This window comes from Rana temporaria, chromosome 13, assembly GCF_905171775.1.
Source record: "Rana temporaria chromosome 13, aRanTem1.1, whole genome shotgun sequence".
Taxonomy (NCBI): Eukaryota; Metazoa; Chordata; class Amphibia; order Anura; family Ranidae; genus Rana; species Rana temporaria.
Window position 1 is genome coordinate 25,779,016 of NC_053501.1, and position 22,017 is coordinate 25,801,032.

The 22,017-nt window shown below is 43.2% G+C and overlaps 1 protein-coding gene across 1 annotated transcript in view; it reads left to right on the forward strand.

Annotated features, from left to right (window-relative positions):
* Window positions 1–992: 992 nt before the first annotated feature.
* The window catches only part of PTGDR (prostaglandin D2 receptor), a 57,436-nt gene continuing 36,411 nt past the window's right edge, over window positions 993–22,017 (forward strand). Inside the window, exon 1 of the mRNA XM_040331944.1 lies at window positions 993–1,931. Coding sequence (XP_040187878.1) covers window positions 1,008–1,931 — 924 coding nt within the window. The 5' untranslated portion in view covers window positions 993–1,007. The remainder of the gene's footprint in view (window positions 1,932–22,017) is intronic.

The following is a 22,017-nucleotide window of genomic DNA, read 5'->3' on the forward strand; positions in this document are numbered from 1 at the left end:
GACCGCGCAATTGTCATTCAAAGTTCAACAGCGCTGAAAGCTGAAAATTGGCTTGGGCAGGAAGGGGGTTTAAATGCCCAGTAGGCAAATGGTTAAATTGTGACTTTCATAGACTTCTGTTTAATGTAGTTGCAAGCCACAATTAAATCGTCAGTGCAAGTCGCACTGATGTGCAGCTTTTAAATTGCGCTGAAGTAGCGTGATTTCAAAGCTGCACCGATATGAACCGGGACTTAAACTAAAGGCTCAATTGGGCTTTAAATTCAGTCCTGTCATAACACATACCTCTCAACTTTCTGAGATGGGAATGAGGGACACCTATCAGCAAAGGTATGCAGGTATAGGACACACCCCTTACCACGGCCTCTTAAAGAAGAATTGTACAAAAAAAAATAAGATTGATTAAACCCACAAGTGCTTTTTTACCACTACTATTCCTTTATATTGGCTTTTGAATTTACAAATGCAGCAATTTAGAAATCAGATGAAAGGTGGGAAACACCTTTTGATAGATAAATAGTGCATTTTATATACAACTATATAGATCAGACCAATATGAGGGACAAATGAGGAGGAATGAAGGACAGAGGAACATTGCTCAAAATCAGGGACAGTCCCTCAAAATCAGGGACAGTCCCTCAAAATCAGGGACAGTTGGGAGGTATGGCATAACATAAATACCACTTTCCGTGAGTAATTCATACTGTGGGAAGAATATGTTTTTAATGCCTCCCAGCTGTAGTGCCTTAATATAAAAACAACATTTTATCTCATGCATTCTCCTTCCTTGAGAACAACAATCAAATCCTCTAACTGTCGCTTCACTTCTACAATATTACAGATTTCAGAATGACCAACAAAACTCGTCTTGTTCAATTTACAACACTTCCCCTTTGTCAACTTCACTTTTTTTTTGGCTTTGATCCAGCCTGTCAGCAGAATAGGATACGCCTTGTTTAAGCTTATTTATTTTACATGTCGATAGCTTTTCTCCACCTCCTTTAGACATGCTAGAGCCATTCAGTCACTTCAAGAGCAAAACGTTTCAGACAGATGAGCTGTCCACTACTCACAGACATTTTCTGCTGCCTCCTTTTGGCTGCAGGACAGATTTAACCACGGTGATGAATCTTCACATGGATTATTATCCTTGTTCCAACAGCCCAGCTATCCAAGGTAGCTACTCAGTCTTACCAGGCATCCTGCTGTTTTCCGCTGGAGTCATAGGGAATGCCCTTGCCATTTTTATCCTATGGCAACACAAGCTACGGGCAAATAAGAAAACCTCTGTTTTTTACATTTTGGTCACTGGTTTGACCATAACCAACCTGATGGGAAAATGCTTGGTCAGCCCAATAGTTCTTGCCGCCTACTCCAAAAATCAGACTTTGGTGGAGATGGTTGGAAACAGGAACCTCTGTGACTTTTTCAGCTTCCTCATGATATTCTTTGGCTTGGCACCAATGCTCATTCTTTTGGCAATGGGTCTAGACTGTTGGATTGCCCTTGCTTACCCATTCTTCTACCACAACTACATCACCAAACGTGTTGGTCTGTTGGTTCCAATCATTGTCTACATCTTCAGTGCTGGGTTCTGCTCTTTGCCTTTTGTGGGCTTTGGCAAATTTGAGCAGTATTGTCCTGGAACTTGGTGCTTCATTCAGATGTCTGTGGAGGGTTCAAAGCCCGAAGTCTTGGCTTATTCCGTGCTCTACGGGACCATTATGGGAATTTTTGTTTTGGCCATCATCGCCTGTAATGTGGCTATAATGAGACGCCTTTATCAAATGTACCAGATTCAAAGCCAGAGGAATGTCAAATCTGGAGCGAAAGGAGAATTTGTTAAGCAAGCAGGGATGGAAGAGATGGATCATCTTATCCTCTTGGCAGTCATGACCGTTCTCTTTACCGTGTGCTCACTTCCTTTAACTGTATGTATTGCCAAAATAATTGGGTTACATAACGTGTGCTACTGTTTAATCACAAGAAGTGGTATAAATCAACTCTGTACTTCGTAACAGGGAAGAACAACTTTTTATTTATGTCTGTTTAGAAAATGCACACACAAATTTTCTTCTAACAATGATTCCAATTATACACTTAACACTTTTCATACAATAATAGCCATTATAATATTGCAAGGATGGTTACAATGCTCTTTTTGTGAAAGGAAACAGGTCAGGTCAAGTGAAGGGAAAAAAACGACATTACCTAAAAGTTGCCTGCCAGTGCCTGTCGTATCTCACGTATAGGTTTGTGTGCACCTGAGAAGCCCCCTAATCCTGGGCGCAATGCCCATGTAATATTCAACTTCTTCCATGACTTGGAGCCCTGCCATGCCCCTACAAATTAACTACTGAACCTCAATGGCCAATAACTGTGTTCTTTTTAGACCTCAAGGTAGTTGGGGGGCATAGAAAAGCGCAAAGTCAAAGCTGACGTCAAGGGCTGTACACCTGGAATTGGTGTGCAATGGGAGTACAGAGAAAGCACAACTTGATCTGACAGATTATTGAAGGCGCCTGTTTATCATGCATACCCTTTTTGCATTCATACATCATTCACAGGACAGGTTCACTTTAAGACATGCCAGTCCAGTTAATGTGTATGTCTAGACAGTTTGGGATACAATTTGGATAAAGTTTGGAAGGATTAGAGCCCCAGTTGGGTTTTTACTTCTATTCCACAAAAAGGAGGTACCCACCTTTCAAGGTTTGAACGGTGGCTGCTAGCCCAATAGTATATGTAAGAAGAGGAAATGTAACTCCCAAGGGCTTGTGTGCAGCAGAAATAATTATAAATATTTACACATAGGTAAAAAGTTTAATTATTTTTTTTCAAAAAGTATCATTTTTTTTTTAACATGATAAAATGTTGAATATAAGGGAAAATGGATACATTTACATGGAAACGACAATAAGAGCTCTGGTGTACAATCGAAATGGTATTCACATAACACAATGTCACAATATCCATATATAGTTCACCAAAAGGGGTGCAATATAGGGTATCCCAACGCGTTTCAATCTCTACGTGTAAAAGATCTTCTTCAGGGGGTATTAAGCGAACATCTGTGATACATTAAAGCGGAGGTTCACCCGTACATGACTCTTTTTCCCCTTAGCTTCATGCTCGTTTTGTCTAGGGGAATCGGCTAGTTGTTTTAAAATATGAGATGTACTTACCGTTTACGAGATGCATCTTCTCCGCCGCTTCCGGGTATGGGCTGCGGGACTGGGCGTTCTTATTTTGATTGACAGTCTTCCAAGAGGCTTCCGACGGTCGCATCCATCGCGTCACGATTTTCCGAAAGAAGCCGAACGTCGGTGCGCAGGCGCAGTATAGAGCCGCACCGACGTTCGGCTTCTTTCGGCTACTAGTGACGCGATGGATGCGACCGTCGGAAGCCTCTCGGAAGACTGTCAATCAAGAAGTAACGCCCGCTTCCGAAAGACCCATACCCGGAAGCGACGGAGAAGATGCATCTCGAAAACGGTAAGTACAGCTCATATTTTAAAACAACTAGCCGATTCCCCTAGACAAAACGAGCATTAATCTAAGGGGATTGTTTGAAAAAATAGTTTAATGGGTGAACTCCCGCTTTAAAGATATCATTAGCATCAAATTTTTTGATAATTTTTCATTTAAAAAAAGAAAAAAAAAAAAAAAAAGGGAAAAATCCTGTCTATGCAGAGTTCCAAAATTTAAGATCACATCCTACCTTATAAAGAACACCAGATATCCATAACCAGAGTCAACATAAAAACATCATTGCTGGATTCTTTCTGGGGTTCACCCAATCGTAAGTGGGTGAGCGGGAGGTCAAATCTGTCTACAAAAGGTCACATGTCAATCACAGGCGGGCATAGGTGCGAGGAGCTGAGGGGGTTAACGGGGTGAGAGAGCACAAGAGAGGACCACATTTTTATATAATTAATCTATATATATATAGTGCAGTTATTCTCTGTGACCTATAGCTGAAAATGAAATGCGTTGGGGATACCCTATATGGCACCCCTTTTGGTGAACTATATATGGATATTGTGACATTGTGTTATGTGAATACCATTTCTTTTGCACACCAGAGCTCTTATTGTCGTTTCCATGTAAATGTATACGTTTTCCCTTATATCCAACGTTTTATTATGTCATTTTTTTTTTATACTTTTTGAATAACATTAATTATACTTTTTACCTATGTGTAAATATTTATAATTGTTTCTGCTGCACACAAGCCCTTGGGAGTAAATTTCTTTCGTCTTACATTTACTTCTATTCCACACTCCGTTGAGAGATTTTCTTTCATTTTTTGTCATGGAAACAATCATTTCATTAGCCATAAGTTAGGAAAAATATTCAACTTCAATATGTTTAGTCTGCTGAATCCATTGACATTGAGGCAGTTAAGATGATATACAAAAGGAGTTGAGAACCTTCCACAATAAAATGAGTGAACATCCACTTCAATTACCTAATAATGTTCAGATAAAATAAGTACCATATTTATCGGCGTATATCGCGCACTTTTTTGCCCTGAAAATCAGGGCAAAAGCGTGGGTGCGCGATATACGCCGATACCCGCTTTCCCGCGCCGAGTTTTGAACACTGCGCCGACATATAGCGAGCGCAGTACACTCGGGTATAGTCGGCCAGTCTCGGCTTCTTCCGTGCTTACGTCCTGGACGTACAGGACGTAAGCGCGACAGTTGCCGAGCCTGCCCGAGTGTACTGCGCTCGGTATATGCTGGCGCAGTATTCAAAACTCGGCGCGGGAAATGAGCAGGGAGGACGCGAGGACGCCGGACCCGACGAAGAGGACACCCGAAGCCGCAGACGGACGCCGGATTCGCCGATGGACGCCGCGCAAGACACCAAAACTGTATGCAAGTACAAAAAACTTTTTTTTTCCACAGGAAGCGCGCTATACCCCGATAAATACGGTAAACATGAATTTGACAGGTAAAGATACATGCAGGAGGCATCTATATCCTTATAGATCAGCACTATGGCAGGAGTTTAGAAAGGATGAGAGTGGCTTTACATCCACTTTAAAGTGTTTCTAAACCCACAACAGTAAAATCAATCTGTATATGCAGTAAAGCAGGCTTGTTATACTCCCTGTGAAACCTAAGGGGTTAATCCTCCACATTGTATAAAAAGGGTGTTTGATCCTGTCTTCTCTCGTCCTCCCCTTCTTCCATTGTCCCCAATCCATCAGTTTTTGGAAGCACTCTGCACATGCTCAATTTGGTGTGTATTGCTAGAGAGTTTTTTTTTTCTTGGCAGGGTACATGTGATCAGCACTGTCCGGACAGAGGGTCAGGGGTCCTGCAGCCTCATAGGACAATCAAAGTAGAATGAAAAATAATTTAAAAGCTTTAACCAGACACAGATAGAAGTCACAAGACTGCTCTAACTGCCGATGAGAAAAATTATTTAGCAGTTTATATTTACCAAAATAATTGCATTTCCATGGTCTGTGTACTGTGGGGGACCAGATATAGTGAAATGCAGGGTCCTGGGTTTGGTAACACTTTAAGGGCACACGATCGGACATTCCGACAACAAAATCATGTATTTTTTTCTGACGGATTGTTCGTTCAAAAGTTTACCGTTCAAAAGTCTTGCATACGGAATTTTCGGAATTACGGAATGTCTATTCAGTATTCGGATCATAAGACGCAGGGACTTTTTCCCCCATACATTTGGGGGGAAAAAAGTGCGTCTTATAGTCCGAAAAATACGGTATTTCATTCTAGAAAAATGGTGAACAGTTTTTCAAAATGACAGTGTGGTGGGTTTTTACTGTCTATTTTAGAGTTAAAATTGACCATAACTAACAAAAATCATACAGGATCATATGAACATATCCAGCTGAATGTTTATCAGCATCCAAGGCAGCTGTTCAGTTCTTTGACATCGCCTGCAGTGCACTCACTGTGCTTGATAAATAGTTAATAAGTTATTCTCTTCTCTCCATCCAACGTATCTCATAATGTGAAAAAGGTATTTCTGGGTATAATGTCTTAGGTGGAATTATAATAGCTTTAAAGGCTTTCACAGATCTTGTGACAAACATTTTTTTTATTATACAGCTTGTATATCTTGTTTAGCAAAGAGCTTCTTTAGAGAGTACTGTTTTGTAACCCAATTTTCTCCAAAGGTAGACAAAAAATATGTGTGTGTGTGTGTATATATATATATATATACACACACACACATACACACACTTACTGTACATACATAGACTACATTGCCAAAAGTATTGGGACACCTGCCTTTACACACACACACATGAACTTTAATGACATCCCAGTCTTAGTCTGTAGGGTTCAATATGGAGTTGGCCCACCCTCTGCAGCTATAACAACTTCACCTCTTTTGGGAAGGCTGTCCACAATCCACAAGGTTTAGGAATGTGTCTATGGGAATGTTTGACCATTCTTCCAGAAACATATTTGTGAGGTCAGGCACTGATGTTGGACGAGAAGGCCTCGCTTGCAGTCTCCGCTCTAATTCATCCCAAAGGTGTTCTATGGGGTTGAGGTCATGACTGTGCAGGCCAGTGAAGTTCCCCCACCCCAAACTCGCTCATCCATGTCGTTATGGACCTTGCTATGTGCTACTGGTCAAAATCATTTGGTGGAGGGGGGATTATGGTGTGGGGTTGTTTTTCAGGGGTTGGGCTTGGCCCCCTTAGTTCCAGTGAAGGGAACGCTTAAAGCATCAGCATACCAAGACATTTTGGACAATTTCATGCTCCCAACTTTGTGGGAACAGTTTGGAGATGGCCCTTTCCTGTTCCAACATGACTGCACACCAGTGCACAAAGCAAGGTCCATAAAGACATGGATGAATGGGTTTGGGGTGGAGGAACTTGACTGGCCTGCACAGAGTTCCGATCTCAACTTGACAGAACACCTTTGGGATGAATTAGTGCTGAGACTGCGAGCCGGGCCTTCTCTTCCAACATCAGTGCTTGACCTTACAAATACGCTTCTGGAAGAATGGTCAAACATTCTCATAGACACAATCTTAAACCTTGTGGACAGAAGAGTTGAAGCTATTATACTGTAGCTGCAAAGGGTGGGCCAACTCAATATTGAACCCTACAAACTAAGACTGGGATGCCAGTAAAGTTCATGTGCGTGTAAAGGCAGGCGTCCCAATACTTCTGAAAATATAGTATATATATATATATATATATATATATATATATATATATATATATATATATATATATATATATATATATATATAGATATAGATATATATATATATATATATATATATAAAATATAGGAGGATGGGTCCTCTGTTCTTTGCCTCGCCCTTCATAAGAAATCCAGCCCCTCTGATACACTAGGTTAAGTGTACAAATCATGCAATACCACATGAATGTAATATAGTAAGAGTAGCGCAGGTCCGTACACCAATCCTCAATACTATTGTGCAAAACATATACACAAAAAACAAAATTAATATATAAACATATCTGCTTAACCACTTAAGGACCGGAAGGATTTACCCCCGTAAGGACCAGGCCATTTTTTGCGATACGGCACCGAGTTGCTTTAACTGACAATTGCCCGGTCGTGCGACGTTGTACCCAAATAAAATACATTTCCTTTTTCCCCCACAAATAGAGCATTTTTGTTATTATTATTATTATTTTTTAATTGTAATGGTGGTGATTTTTAGCGGGACTGCGGCATTGCAGTGGACAAATCGGACACCTAACTGATATTTTTGACACTTTTTTGGGAACCAGTGACATTATTACAGTACAGTAATCATGTACTGGTATTGTACTAATGACACTGGCAGGGAAGGGGTTAACATCAGGGGTGATCAAGGGGTTAAATGTGTTCCCTCAGTGTGTTTACTAACTGTATAAGGGACTGTGTGACTGGCATAGCAGAAAGACAGGATCTGTGTGATCTCCCCTGCCAGAACGTAGATTTGCCTTGCTTACGCAGGCAGATCCCCATTCTGTCACTGTGGAGAATAATTGCGGGATCGCGAGACTCACTGACTGGCTCCCCTGCTGGCCAGTGGGCATGTGCACAAAATAGAGTTCTCTAGCCGACATACAATGATGGCGATCCGCGGGAACGAGCCAACCTGCCACAGTATAATGCCGGCGGCTGGTCGGCAAGTGGTTAATAAACAATACATCATTAACCACTTAAGGACCGGACCAATATGCTGCTAAATGACCCAAGGGGTTTTTACAATTCGGCACTGCGTCGCTTTAACAGACAATTGCGCGGTCGTGCGACGTGGCTCCCAAACAAAATTGGTGTCCTTTTTTCCCCACAAATAGAGCTTTCTTTTGGTGGTATTTGATCACGTGTGCGGTTTTTATTTTATTTATTTTTTTCATGACAGCGACATTATGGCGGACACTTCGGACAATTTTGACACATTTTTGGGACCATTGTCATTTTCACAGCAAAAAATGCATTTAAATTGCATTGTTTATTGTGAAAATGACAGTTGCAGTTTGGGAGTTAACCACAGGGGGCGCTGTAGGAGTTAGGGTTCACCTAGTGTGTGTTTACAACTGTAGGGGGGTGTGGCTGTAGGACTGACGTCATCGATCGAGTCTCCCTATAAAAGGGATGACTCGATCGATGCAGCCGCCACAGTGAAGCACGGGGAAGCCGTGTTCACATACGGCTCTCCCCGTTCTTCAGCTCCGGGGAGCGATCGCGACGGAGCGGCTATAAACGAATAGCCGCGCAGTCGTCCCGGATCGCTCCTGAAGCCACAAGGACCGCCGCAAGTACCGGGGGGGGGGGGGTCCCGATCGGACCCCCGACCCACGTCAAGCAGAGCATGTACAGGTACGTACATGTGCCTGTCTGTGCCATTCTGCCAACGTATATCTACATGCGGCGGTCCGGAAGTGGTTAAAATGATTACATGATAATACATATAACGTTTTCAAAGATCCAACAGTCTTATGTGGTGGACTGTTCCTGACTTCATCACACCCATAGACCCGCTCTGGATGTGAAGACGTCAGGAACATTCCACTGCTGGATCATGAGAGAGCACAGGATTGATAAAGTATACAGCTTTCTGGTCGCCCCTAACAAAACAAGCAGTTAAGCCATGCAGTGTGAGTACAGCCCTACTGCATGGGGGGATAAAATTGCCCAGAGCTCAGCTTTAACAAAATGGAAAGTAAATGAACAGAAGAGAAATCCAAATCAAATCAATATTTGGTGTGACCACCCTTTGCCTTCTAAACAGCGTACATTATTCTAGATACACCTGCACACCGTTTTGGAAGGAACTTGTCAAGTAGATTATTCCAAACATCTTGGAGAACTTACCACAGAACTTCTGTGGATGTAGGCTGCCTTAGATACTTCTGTTTCTTCATGTAATCCCAGACAGACTCCACCTGAAGTTATTTGTTGGTTTTTCTTTGCATCCCGAACAATTTTCCTGGCAGTTGTTGCTGAAATTTTAGTTGGTCTACCTGACCGTGGTTTGGTTTCAACAGAACCCCTCATTTTCCACTTCTTGCATAGTGTTTGAACACTGCTTATTTGCATTATCAACTCCTTGATAAGCTGCTGGTTGTTTTAGGTGGCATGATTACCTCATGGCTCCCCCGAATTCCTAGGGGTGAATGATGTGTATTGCATTTGGTAGAAGTAAAGGAATGTCTGCAACAGGTGCTCTTTGCTGTGCTCTTTATTACCCAGCCGGGTAAAAACAATAAGCTTGTGGTGAAGAAAGTAAAGTTGAAGAAGAAAGGAGAACAGCAGATTCAGGCGTGATAATAGGTAAACAATCCTGCTCCCAAACGTAACACTTCTCTGCGCCATTCCTGCCTAAGTGGGTTTAGTGTACCTGGACAGGCCTCTCTCACTGACCTGGCAGCCGGAGTATCACTCGAACATTTGTAGGATAAAGTCTCTGCCACAGACCCTCCTTGGTGAACTTGAACTTAAGGGAAAAGTCTCTGCCACAGACCCTCCTTGGTGAACTTCAGGGAGACACCTCTGCCACAGGCCCTCTCTGACTTGTAGTTACAAAGGCAATCCCCATTAGATGAATTACGCCTGGATCTCCAACTTGTCACTCGGGTACCGACTGACTGATCAATCCTTCAGTGTCCGGCTACCTTGATCCCCGGTGGTTTGTTGAGGCCCTTTTGGATCGCCAGCCTCTCAATGGCGTTCCTCAGATGGACTCTCTACCGAACAGCAGTACAGCTTGGGATCCTCAAAGGTGGATACCCAGTCGCTTACTGGGCTCCCGTCGCTGTTCAGATGCTCCGGGCCAACATGGTCCCGGGAACCAGGAATGCGGGGGCCGTGATGTGGTCACCCTAAAGGTGGGTGCCACACTCGAAGAAAAAGACCCAGAACCAATGGCGTCTGCCCCATAAATACCCCTCCCAGCATGCACAGCGAGGTCAACCCCTCCTGATTGGCTGCTGGGAAAGAACACCCAAACCTTGACTCCACTGCTGCCACCTGCAGCACCGGGGTTGGAAGAACACCCCAATGCAACAGAATAGCCTACAGCACAGCCAAGCTGAGACATAGACCCTGTTTTGTACTTGACAATTTGGATCAGAGTTTAACTACACTCTGATCTCCCTCTAAATTTAGCACCAGTACCTAAAGTAACCAGGCGCTACATACCCTTTCCCGCAGATCCTTTGACAATTCTTTTTCTTTCCCCATGACTCCGAATCCAGAAACGTCACAGCAAACTGCCTCCTGCTACAGCCAAATATTTCAAATTTAGACTCATCAGTCTGAAGCACCTGCTGCCATTTTTATGCACCCCAGTTCCTATGTGCATAGTTGAGTCGCTTAGCCTTGTTTGCAAGTCAGAGGTATGGCTTTTTTGCTGCAATTCTTTCATAAAGACCACTTCTGGCCAGACCTCTCTGGACAGTAGATGGGTGTACCTGGGTTCCACTGGTTTCTGTCTGCCCTGTGCTTATGGCACTGCTGGACATTTTATGATGTCGAAGGGAAGAATGTATGATGCAACTTTTATCTGCTGCATTAAGTTTCCTTGACCGACCACTGCATCTATGGTCCTCAATGTTGCCAGTTTCTTTTTGCTTCTTCAAAAGAGCTTGAAAGGCTCCTCTTGAAAACTCAGTCTGCTTTGAAATCTTTGCCTGGGAGAGATCTTGCTGATGCAGTAGAACTACCCTATGTCTTGTTGCTGTGCTCAGTCTTGCCATGGTGTATAACCTGTGACAAGAAAAGGTCTTCGACAATCTCACCTTAGTAGCAGAGTTTGGCTGTTCCTCAAACAGTTTTATGCCAAATCCCTGACTTTGTGCAAGTGTGGAAAGATGTAGAAAGAAGCTAACACTACAATGAGACAAAATTGTAAATGAATGAATATAAAAAAGTGCAGCGCTAATTAGCATGTGTATATGAACCACATGTTATGCATATGAGCCTACACAAACTCAATGGAGCAATATTAAAGTGCATGTAAACCAACACAACTAATAAGTAAACATCAAGTGCATATAGACCAATGCAATATAAACAATGTGTAAAAATGATTAAAGTACAACAGTGCTGATAAAGGGAATCAATTGGTGCAAAATAATTACAAAAATCGACATATATAATAAAACACAAATAAAGTTTATGAATGCTAATAGTCACAATGAAGTGAATAACAGCAGAGAAATTCCATGAAAAAGTCCATTGTGGTCTTTTTAAGATTGTTCACACAGTAAACCGGACTGATGTGGAATAAAGACTAAGGACCAAAGTCTATGTCAGAAGAAACAGTGATGGATGTATAACTGTAACAAGACCACCCGGATAGTGTGTCCTCCACCTAAAGGGAAGGGGTAGGTACTCTTAAACCAGAGACTGTCGACCCACATGTCAGTGGCAGCGAGTTGACCAAGCTTAGGAAGAAGCCGGAGCTCTGGAACATTTCAGCGGAAATCCGGAGACTGTGGACCCACATGCAAGCGGCAACAAATCAACCAAGCTGGAAAGGAAGCCACAACTCTGGAACGGGTCACTGAAAATCCTGGTAGTGTACACGGAAATCTAGTCCTCCAGATAATTCAGTAAAAAAGAATCACACAGAGAAAAAACGCCTCCACATGACGTAGGTCAAAAATTGATAGATTTATTTAAAATGACAGTACTAACATCATGATGATGTGTACAATTAAAATAATGTGATCACCAAAATTTAAACCGCAATGTATGGAGCTGGCTAGCAGACCTTGTGCAATTGTACAATGTGTGCAAGTGTAAGAATTGATGTTGGTTTGAAGCCAAGGGGTGGTCACAAAAAATACTGGATTACTGTAAATAAATTAGACAATCCCTGAAAATAAGCCCTAGTGTATTTCTTGTATTTTCTTACACTTAAAAAGTCAACACAGCGTGACAAATTATCAGCCCCTGAAATTTACAGACAGTTGTAAAAATCACAGTTTTACAAACTGTCTGTGATGGTTGGCAACCCTGGTTCCAGATCAGTGAGCATATCCAGCCACTTACCATTTTCAGAATGAGAGCGCAGCAAAGGCAGCCAATATGGGTTACTCATACCAAAAGATTATACATCAATACCAGGTACCAAGAGATGCCTCCCTTTTGACCACTGAGGATCCAGGACGACTAGGTTATAGATTGGAGAAGGCAGTTGGCAGAGCTCTGTTCTTTTGACATCAGGGTATTCCCAGTGACATCTATGTGGATACAAAGGGATTCTTCCAAATACACCTCTGTTTTACCAAAAAAAAGTTTCATGCACACACTTCGACCACGCGGTCTCTAAAAAGAGAGGCGAAGGACTAACGGGGCTGGTTGAGCGGGCTAGATCCTCTCACTCCCTTATAGGGAGTCCCTCTGCCCCGTTGGGCTTCAAAGCGGAGCAGGTAGGGCGGGCTGTGTGGGAGGACCCCCTCACACACCCGCCATTGCCACCCGGGGCATGGAGAAAAGTGGTAGATTGCCTCTGGGGGAGGCCTGCCTACTCCCAACTCCTGCAGTCCGGCTCCTCTCTCGAGTACACGCACAAAATACACTTTAAAAAAATAAAAATAAATTAATCCCCCCCAACGTCTTTTCTGTCAATCAACGCACTTCTGGTATTCACAAAGGAGGGTCATACATGAGCACAAAACACAAAGTAAAACAGCTCATAGTCAATGAATACAATGGATAAAAGTATTGGCGTTAAATCGCTTATTTTTCCCAAGCCATAAAAAATGCTCTCCAGGTTGTAGCTCTGGTTAAAATATATATTTTTTTCTCAGACCTCTACTGTTCTGTGTTTCTCACATTTCTCTATCTCCATTGCACTGCATTATCTTTGAAATATTTGTATTGTATTTGTTTAGCCTAAGCTTAAAATTACATGTCAGCTCAGCAGAAGGGCCGACCAGTGCGCTGAAGTATATGTTAGCATTCGTGTACAGGTGATTAAGATATGAATGTGATGCAGGAGTCAACGTCACCCACAGTCCTTACAAAGCTTTGTCTGTTGTTCCGAGGTGAAATTCAATACAGGAAACTGATCTTTGAAAAGTTTACAGCCTTTCCCTCTACTATCAGGTTTTTTATATTTTCTTAGCCTTGAATCCTTTCACCTTCACACATCTTATTGTGTCTAAGAATGGACAACATTGGGGCCTAATGCATATTAAAGGTTCCATCCATTAAAAAGTAATATTTTAGTTATATATGGAGCCTGGGGGTCTAAATCAGTATATCTTGGAACTTGCCAGGTTTTTCTTAGTGATGCTGGAACTGTCCTCCAGCTGCCTGCTGACTTACAGGAATGACAGCAGCATCACTCCCGTTAGGCTGAGTCGGCACTGTGATAGATGCTGGAGGAAGGAATCTTCACTTCCAACTCCAATGGCAGACTTCCTTCACAGTACAGGCACCTGCTAGGGTCTGAGGGTGGACTGCCATTTTCCATGTCTCTTCTTGTCACGTGACACATCATATAACCAGAGATGGGAAGTCGTAATAGCTTCCCTCGTTCCTGGGTGGGCGCCACACTGGGAAGGAGGTCTAAACTGTAATGCCCCGTACACACGATCACTTTTTGTGATGAAAAAAAAATGACATTTTTAAAAACGTCATTTAAAATGATTGTGTGGGCTTCACATCATTTTTTTTTCCTTCTGAAAATCAACCAAAAAAAAATTCGAACATGCTTCAATTTTTTATGTCATTTTTTAAAATGTCATTTTTTGTGTGGTAAAAAATGATCGTGTGTGGGCAAAAACGGCGTTTTAAACCCGCGCATGCCCAGAAGCAAGTTATGAGACGGGAGGTAAAACTACCATTCGTAATGGAGTAAGCACATTCATCATGCTGTAACAGACAAAAAATTGTCTTTTACTAACAAGTAACCACCTAAAAGCAGCCTCAAGGCGAATATAACTTCCCCTTTAGGCCGGGTACTCACGACCAAACATGTATGGTGAAAGCGGTCCGTCGGACCGTTTTCACCATACATGTCTGCCAGAGGGCTTCTGTACGATGGTTGTACACACCATCGTACAGAAGTCCGCGCGTAAACAATACGCGGGGCGTGTCCGCGGTGTCGCCGCGTCGATGACGCGGTGTCGCCGCGACAATGACGCGGCGACGTGGGCGGCCCGCCTTTAAAATGCTTCCACGCATGCGTCGAAGTCATTCGACGCATGCGAGGGACGGCGGGCGCCTGGACATGTACGGTAGGTCTGTACTGACGACCGTACATGTCCGAGCGGGCAGAATTCCAGCGGACTGTTTTAAAACAAGTCCAGGAATATTTGTCTGCTGGGAAAAGGCCCGGCGGGCAAATGTTTGCTGGAATTCGGCCCGCTCGCGCCCACACACGAGCAAACATGTCTGCTGAAACTGGCCTGCGGGCCAGTTTCAGCAGACATGTTTGCTCGTGAGTATGGGGCCTTAGAGTGCCGTCGCTTTGTTCATCATTTTTCAAAAACGATGGTGTGTGGGCAACATCATTTTTAATGATGCAGTTGGAAAAATTACATTTTTTTTCATGATGAAAAATTACATTTTTTTTCATCACAAAAAGTGATCGTGTGTACGCGGCATTACATAGTTAGTCAGGTTGAAAAAAGACACAAGTCCATTTAGTTCAACCATAAAAAAAAAAAAAAAATCATCATACAATCCCATATACCCAATTCTATACCCACAGTTAATCCAGAGGAAGGCAAAAAAAAAACAGCAGAGAGTAAGGACTTCTTCGAACTCTGTGCGTTGAACTGATCTTTTTGTTTCTAGCAATTTATTTGTTTTATTTTTTACACCTATGTTTTCTTCTGGGCTGTGTCCACAACTGTTTTGTATCGTACTGCTGATATATAATTTTTCAAGAAAACCCCAGCAGAGCATGATCCAATTTGCTACAGCAGGGGAAAAAAATCCTTCCTGTTCCCCCGAGACGCAATCGGATTTTCCCTGCATCAACTATAAATGTTAGTACCCAGTTATATTATGTACATTTAGAAAAGTATCCAGGCCTTTCTTAAAGCGGGGGTTCACCCAAAAATAAACTCTTTTACATTAGCTACATCCCTCCAGCATACTGCTAACATCTGCAGTATGCTGTTTTTTTTGTACTTATCGTTATACGAGCCCTTGTTATCCGGCTCCGAGCGGGGGATTACTTCCGGGTATAGGCGTTCCTAAGCTGAGAGGAGTTGATTGACGGCTGCTAAAGAGCGTCACGCCTTCCGAAAATACCCAAAGTCACACTCGGGTGTTTACGGCACCTGCGCAGTCAGCTCTACACGGCAGGCGCAGGCGCCGTAAACGTCCGAGTGTGACTTCGGGTTTTTTCGGAAAGCGTGACGTGCCTTAGCAGCCGTCAATCAACTCCTCTTCACTTAGAAATGCCCATTCCCCGCAGGATTCCCCGCTCGGAGCCGGAAAACAAGGGCTCATATAACGATAAGTACAAGACAAAACAACAAAAAAAACAGCATACTGCAGATGTTAGCAGTATGCTACAGCTAATGTCAAAAAGTGGATTTTTGGGTGAACCTCCGCTTTAAAGCAATCTACTAAGCTAGCCGGAACCACCTCTGGAGGCAGTCTATTCCACATTTTCACAGCTCTTAGGCCTCGTACACACGACCGGATCTGTCCGATGAAAACGGTCCGCGGACCGTTTTCATCAGACGTGTCCGCTCGGAGATTTTGGTCTGATGGTTGTACACACCATCAAACCAAAATCCACGCGGACAGAATACGCGGTGACGTGACGGCGACGCGACGATGACGCGTCGACGTGCGCGAACCCGGAAGTTAAATGCTTCCACGCATGCGTCGAATCACTTCGACGTCATGCGCGGGTTCTCGGGCCAGCGGACATGTCCGATCGGTCATACTGACCATCAGACATGTCCGGCGGACATCGTTCCAGCGGACAAGTTTCTTAGCATGCTAAGAAATTTTTGTCCGCCGGAAAACGGTCGGCTGGACAAATGTCCGCTGGAAAACGGTCCGGTCGGCCGTACAGACGACCGAACATGTCCGCGGAAACTGGTCGTATTTGATCCGTATTTGGAGATGAACTCTCTTTTCCTCTACAGAGGGTAGGAAAGGCAACCCCGTCCCAAAGTTCCCTTCTAAAAGAATACACACTATACAATTTTTTTTGGATTTTTTACTTTAGACTTACCAAAACCATATGATATGAGGTCAAACCTTAAAGTTTCATGTTGTATGCAATCAGGCAGGCCCTTGCACTACATGGTTTTGGTAAATCTAAAGCACATCAGACAACAAAAGTTGTATAGTGTTTATGGGATCTAACCCTCAAAGCCCCAAAGAGACCCATAGCCACCTTCCCTCCTCCAGAGCCCTTCAGCTCCCCTCCCTCTTTTAAAGCTACCCACGGCCCTCAACTTCCCTCCTTCATCCTATTGACACAGATTCCAAAGCATTTTTATTTCTGATGAAGTAGAATGCGTTTTCCATCTACTGACACCACTGATGCAGGAAAATGTTGTTGCAGGCAGTAACACCAAGATCGCAGAACAGAACCACACACAGATCCACAGCTCTGCTCAAGACTAGAAATGTGCGTTCGTTTTCGTCCAAATGCATTTTCGTCCGAATTTCGGGTATTTTCGTTATCGTTTTAACAAACGAAAACGAACGCGCAGAATCCGAAATCCAACATAAAAAATGCTTTATTTTCATTGCTACAACAGTTCGATATAGATAGAAGATTCGACATGACGCTGACAATAGCAATCTGTGTCTATCGAATCTGCGGTCGATTGTGCCTAACCTTAACTCCATTAGTCCAAGATTATTCTACATACAGAGGAAAGATTCGACAGAGAGAAAAGATTTAACATTATAGAGACAGTGTTGGGGTAAACCATTTGACATGAACGACGAAGATTCATTGAAGGCTTATGGTGTCTGTCGAAAGTTCTAAGAAGATTCGACGGAGCAGCTAAACTGTACGACGCCGCAATCGTTCCCGCGTCGAAATTTGAAAATTTTACGTCGTTTGCGTAAATCGTCCGTGAATAGGGCTGGACGTAATTTACATTCACGTCAAAACCAATACGTCCTTGCGGCGTACTTTGGCGCAATGCACACTGGGATATGTACACGGACGGCGCATGCGCCGTTCGTAAAAAACGTCATTTACGTCAGGTCACCCCCCCATTAACATAAAACACGCCCCCTCATCCTAATTAGAATTAGGTGCGCTTACGCCGGCCCTATTTACACTACGCCGCCGTAAGTTAGGAGGCAAGTACTTTGTGAATACAGTACTTGCCTCTCTGACTTAAGGCGGCGTAGCGCAAATACGATACTCGCTCATTCATGTCTTTATGGACCTTGCTTTGTGCTATTTATGTCCGCTCGCATTTAATCGCTTATGGAGCGATTACTGTCGAATGATCAGCTGTGGAGACTGTTTGCATCCAGGGCCAATGGTTTGTAGGTAAACCCTGCTTAGGCTGCAAATAGCTGTGGGAGCTGTCGGGCTCCCATAACTTTCAATGGGGCTTCCACCCACAGCTAATTGCTAGGCACTCTAGCACCTCTTGGGCATTGATGCGGTAGCATCTTGTAGTGAACAGCTGCACATAATTTGAACATTTTACAATCACAGGAAACTGATGATTAATATGTGCTAATATGTAGCTTACTCCATAGGAAATCATTTGTTCAATTTATTCAGCAATCATTTTCTACTATCACATAGTGTATTTTTAGTAGCAGGATGGAGAAACCAAATACTTGCCTACTTATTTGACTGCTCTCAGCCTTCTCCAAATTATTTTTTATTTATGTATTTATTTTTTCTTTGCTGCTATGATCTGACTTTCTGTTAGAGGGTGGCTTTGTCCATTCTTCATGATCCCACTGTATGCAGTAACATAACCACCCTCTCTTGCTTAACCCCGAGATAGACTATGGACTATGGGATGTGTAGTGGGCATAGAGCAGTGCACGTGACTGCAGCTAATGTGCACTGCTTATTCCAAACAGAAATAAAAGGAGAGGTTCGGGGGCTCTGGGAGGATGTTAGAACAGCTGATCACAGATGACGGTAAAGGGCCAATCACAGAAGCCCTTTACCATGTGATCAGCTGTGTCCAATGACAGCTGATCACAATGTCAACAGACCTGCCAGTTATTGGCAGTACTTTCCTCATGCACTGTCAAAGCATAAAGAAAGCAGAGCCAGTAATTGGCAAGTATGACAGGAGACATGTACACAGATAATCAGGGCACTGATCATCAGTTCAGCCCCATCAGTGCTGCCTCATCAGTGCTGCCTATCAGTGGCCATTAATGCTGCCTCATCAGTGCTGCCTATAAGAGGCCATTAGTGCTGTCTCATCAGTGCCCATCAGGGCTGCACATCAGTGCAGACTTATCAGTGCCTCCTCCTCAGTGCCCATCCATACCACCTCATCAGTGCCGCCTCATTGGTGCCCATCAGTCCAGCCTATATCAGTGAAGGAGAAACATTTTATAACAAACTTTTTTTTTTCAAAATGATCTGTCTTTTTTTTTTGTTGCTAAACAAACACCCAGCGGTGATTAAATACCCCCAAAAGAAAGCATTATTTGTGTTAAAGAAATTATAAAAATTTCTTATGGGCACAGTGTTACATGATGATTGTCACTCAAAGACTGACAGCGCTGAAAGCTTAAAGTTGGCCTGAGCAGGAAGGGGGTAAATGTGCCCTGTATTGAAATGGTTAATGATGGAGAATAAGGCTATCATTTAGCGTCCCTTTACAACTGCTTTTGTAGCCTACCCATAAGTATGTACTCAGCAGCCACTTTATCTGTTACTCCTACTCATTAACTAAAAATAGAAAAACGATGAATCACATTGCGGTCAATACATATAACATGCGGACATGCCAACAGTTTCAGCTGAGTGACCAAACACCAGAACAGGGAAAATGCGTCATTTAACCAATGCTGATTAGATTATTGGTGCAGACCTGGTGGTTGCAGCATCTCAGAAACTACTGACCTCCCCCTGGGTTGTCATAGAATATAATCTATAGATTCTCAGTGTTGTGGATAAAAACGTTGCTCAGATGAGAATAGCAAGACCTAAAGCAGGGTTTGACAAATTTGTTTGGAATCTAGGAGCCAGCTAAATGTAAACGGTATTCAAACCACACATGTGAGGTATCGCCGCATTTGGTAGAGAGAGAGCAACAATTCTAGCCCTAGACCTCCTCTGTAACTCAAAACATGCAACCTGTAGAATTTTTTAAACGTCGCCTATGGAGATTTTAAAGGGTAAAAGTTTGTCGCCATTCCACGAGCGGACGCAATTTTGAAGCGTGACATGTTGGGTATCAATTTACTCGGCGTAACATTATCTTTTACAATATAAAAAAAATGTGGCTAACTTTACTGTTGTCTAATTTTTAATTAAAAAAAGTGTATTTTTCCCCAAATAAGTGCACTTATAAGACCGCTGCGCAAATACGGTGTGACAGAAAGTATTACAACGACCGCCATTTTATTCTCTAGGGTGTTAGAAAAAAATATATATATAATGTTTGGGGGTTCTAATTAGAGGGAAGGAGATGGCAGTGAAAACATTGAAAAACACATTAGAACTGCTGTTTTGCTACTTGTAATGTAATGTAATGTAACCTGTAATGCCAACGGCCAGCACAAGATGGCGCCATATCACAGAAGGAAGCTGAGGCCTGCAGAAGGCCGCGGGTTTTGCGGACTTCTGCAGGCCTCAGCTTCCTTCTGTGAAGGCCGCAAAGCCGAGGCCTCAATTACCGGCGGGCCCACCGCGATCACATTGATTAGCACAGGATCTGCGATTAGTGACACATGGTGGGTGTTATATAGCTACCTACTCTCTTTTAGGACAGGAGATTACAACTAGAATGAGGTCAATATAATTTCCCTATGCTGGGAGAAAGTGGCAGTCTTTTTCTGAGCGTCCCCGAGGGTTGGACACCAGGGAACTTTTGTCTGCATGTTTCTCTGGATGGAGACTAGAAGAGCATTAGAACTGCTGAGTCTGATAGTTCATTATGGATGGTGTGCTTCTTTCTGGACTCCGGAACTACTGGGACATATAGTATTGTCTGTGCTGTTTTCTGGACACTGGAACCCCCCTTTTTTTCCCCCCACTTTGTAGATCTTTTTTGTGGGAGACACGTGCTGACAGAACCTGTGGGGACCCAGGATTGTTGTTTGCCCAGAGCCCTCCTCAGATTGCCCTGCCTGCTCTCTGCTGTGTGTCCAGAGCTTTCCTGGGATTGCCCTGCCTGGATCTCCTGATGCCAAGGCTACTACTGAGGACATTCAGACTTTCGCAGCATGAGCCTTTGAGCTCTTCCACCCCTTATCTCCCCTGCTGTTAACGTTATTAAGTTTCCCTTTTGCTGTGCTGTCCCACTCCATGGAATGTTACCCCTTGCTACTGCCCTGAGGATCATCTCCCCTTTCTGTGCCATATAGCTACCCGTGAACCATTTATCTGCGCTGTGCTCACTGCTACCATATGAACTGTTGTTCCATGCTGTGCCCATTGCTACTCTGAGAACTAAAGTAAATGGTTATGGCGGTACCCACGCTTAGAAAAAGATTGTCTAGACTGCAGTCCCCACCTAGTAGATACCCCCCGTGGGGAATACTGAAAATGAATAAATGAAGGGGTGTGGGGGTGGTGGTGCTGCTATCTGTAATTCCACCTATGAGGAGGAAACAGGGGGGGGGGAAGGAAGGGGATGACCCCTCTCCCTACTGCATGTGTATATGATGAAAATCAGTAGATAAACTTGTGTGGTTTACCGCAAATATTGTGTGTGTAATGAACACTAATAAAATAATAGAAACTAAACCGAAGAAGGTGCCTGATTCGTGGACCACTGATTGCACATTTGTTACTGCCGTATAGGATGCTATCTGTGAACACCATAAGTGTCTTATGTGCTCTGTGAATGTATATGCATCAAAGTACCATATACCCTGGAACCAGTATAAGGTGTATCATACCAAACACATAAATCCTAGATTATTCAGTGGCAAGAGCCTAAGACATAAATATCTTACGCATGTGTGCACATGAATGTGCGCATGATACCAAAAAGGAAAAATGTTTTAATTGGTGATGATGATACAAAAATGAACCATAAAACATTCAATAGAAAATTCCAAATAGAAAAATGATTAGAAAGATTATTAGAAAAAAGTTGATATATATTAAATAAAGATCCGTGACAGAATATAATGTCCCATCCCTAGTGAGATCTTGATATTCCTGTAGCTATATACAGTGCAGCAATCCTTAGTGATAAAGTGCTCCCATATTCAAATTTGTGCTTCCGAAGTGGTTCCGGTGCTCCCCCACCAGGGTCCCCACTCACCAGACGCACGCCCGGGTAGAGCCAGCTGATACGCTTTGGAACGCATGCCGCATTCCCAGCTTGGCTTAGCACTATACCCGGTGTTCAGTTTTTAACCTTTCTGGCAACTTTTTAAT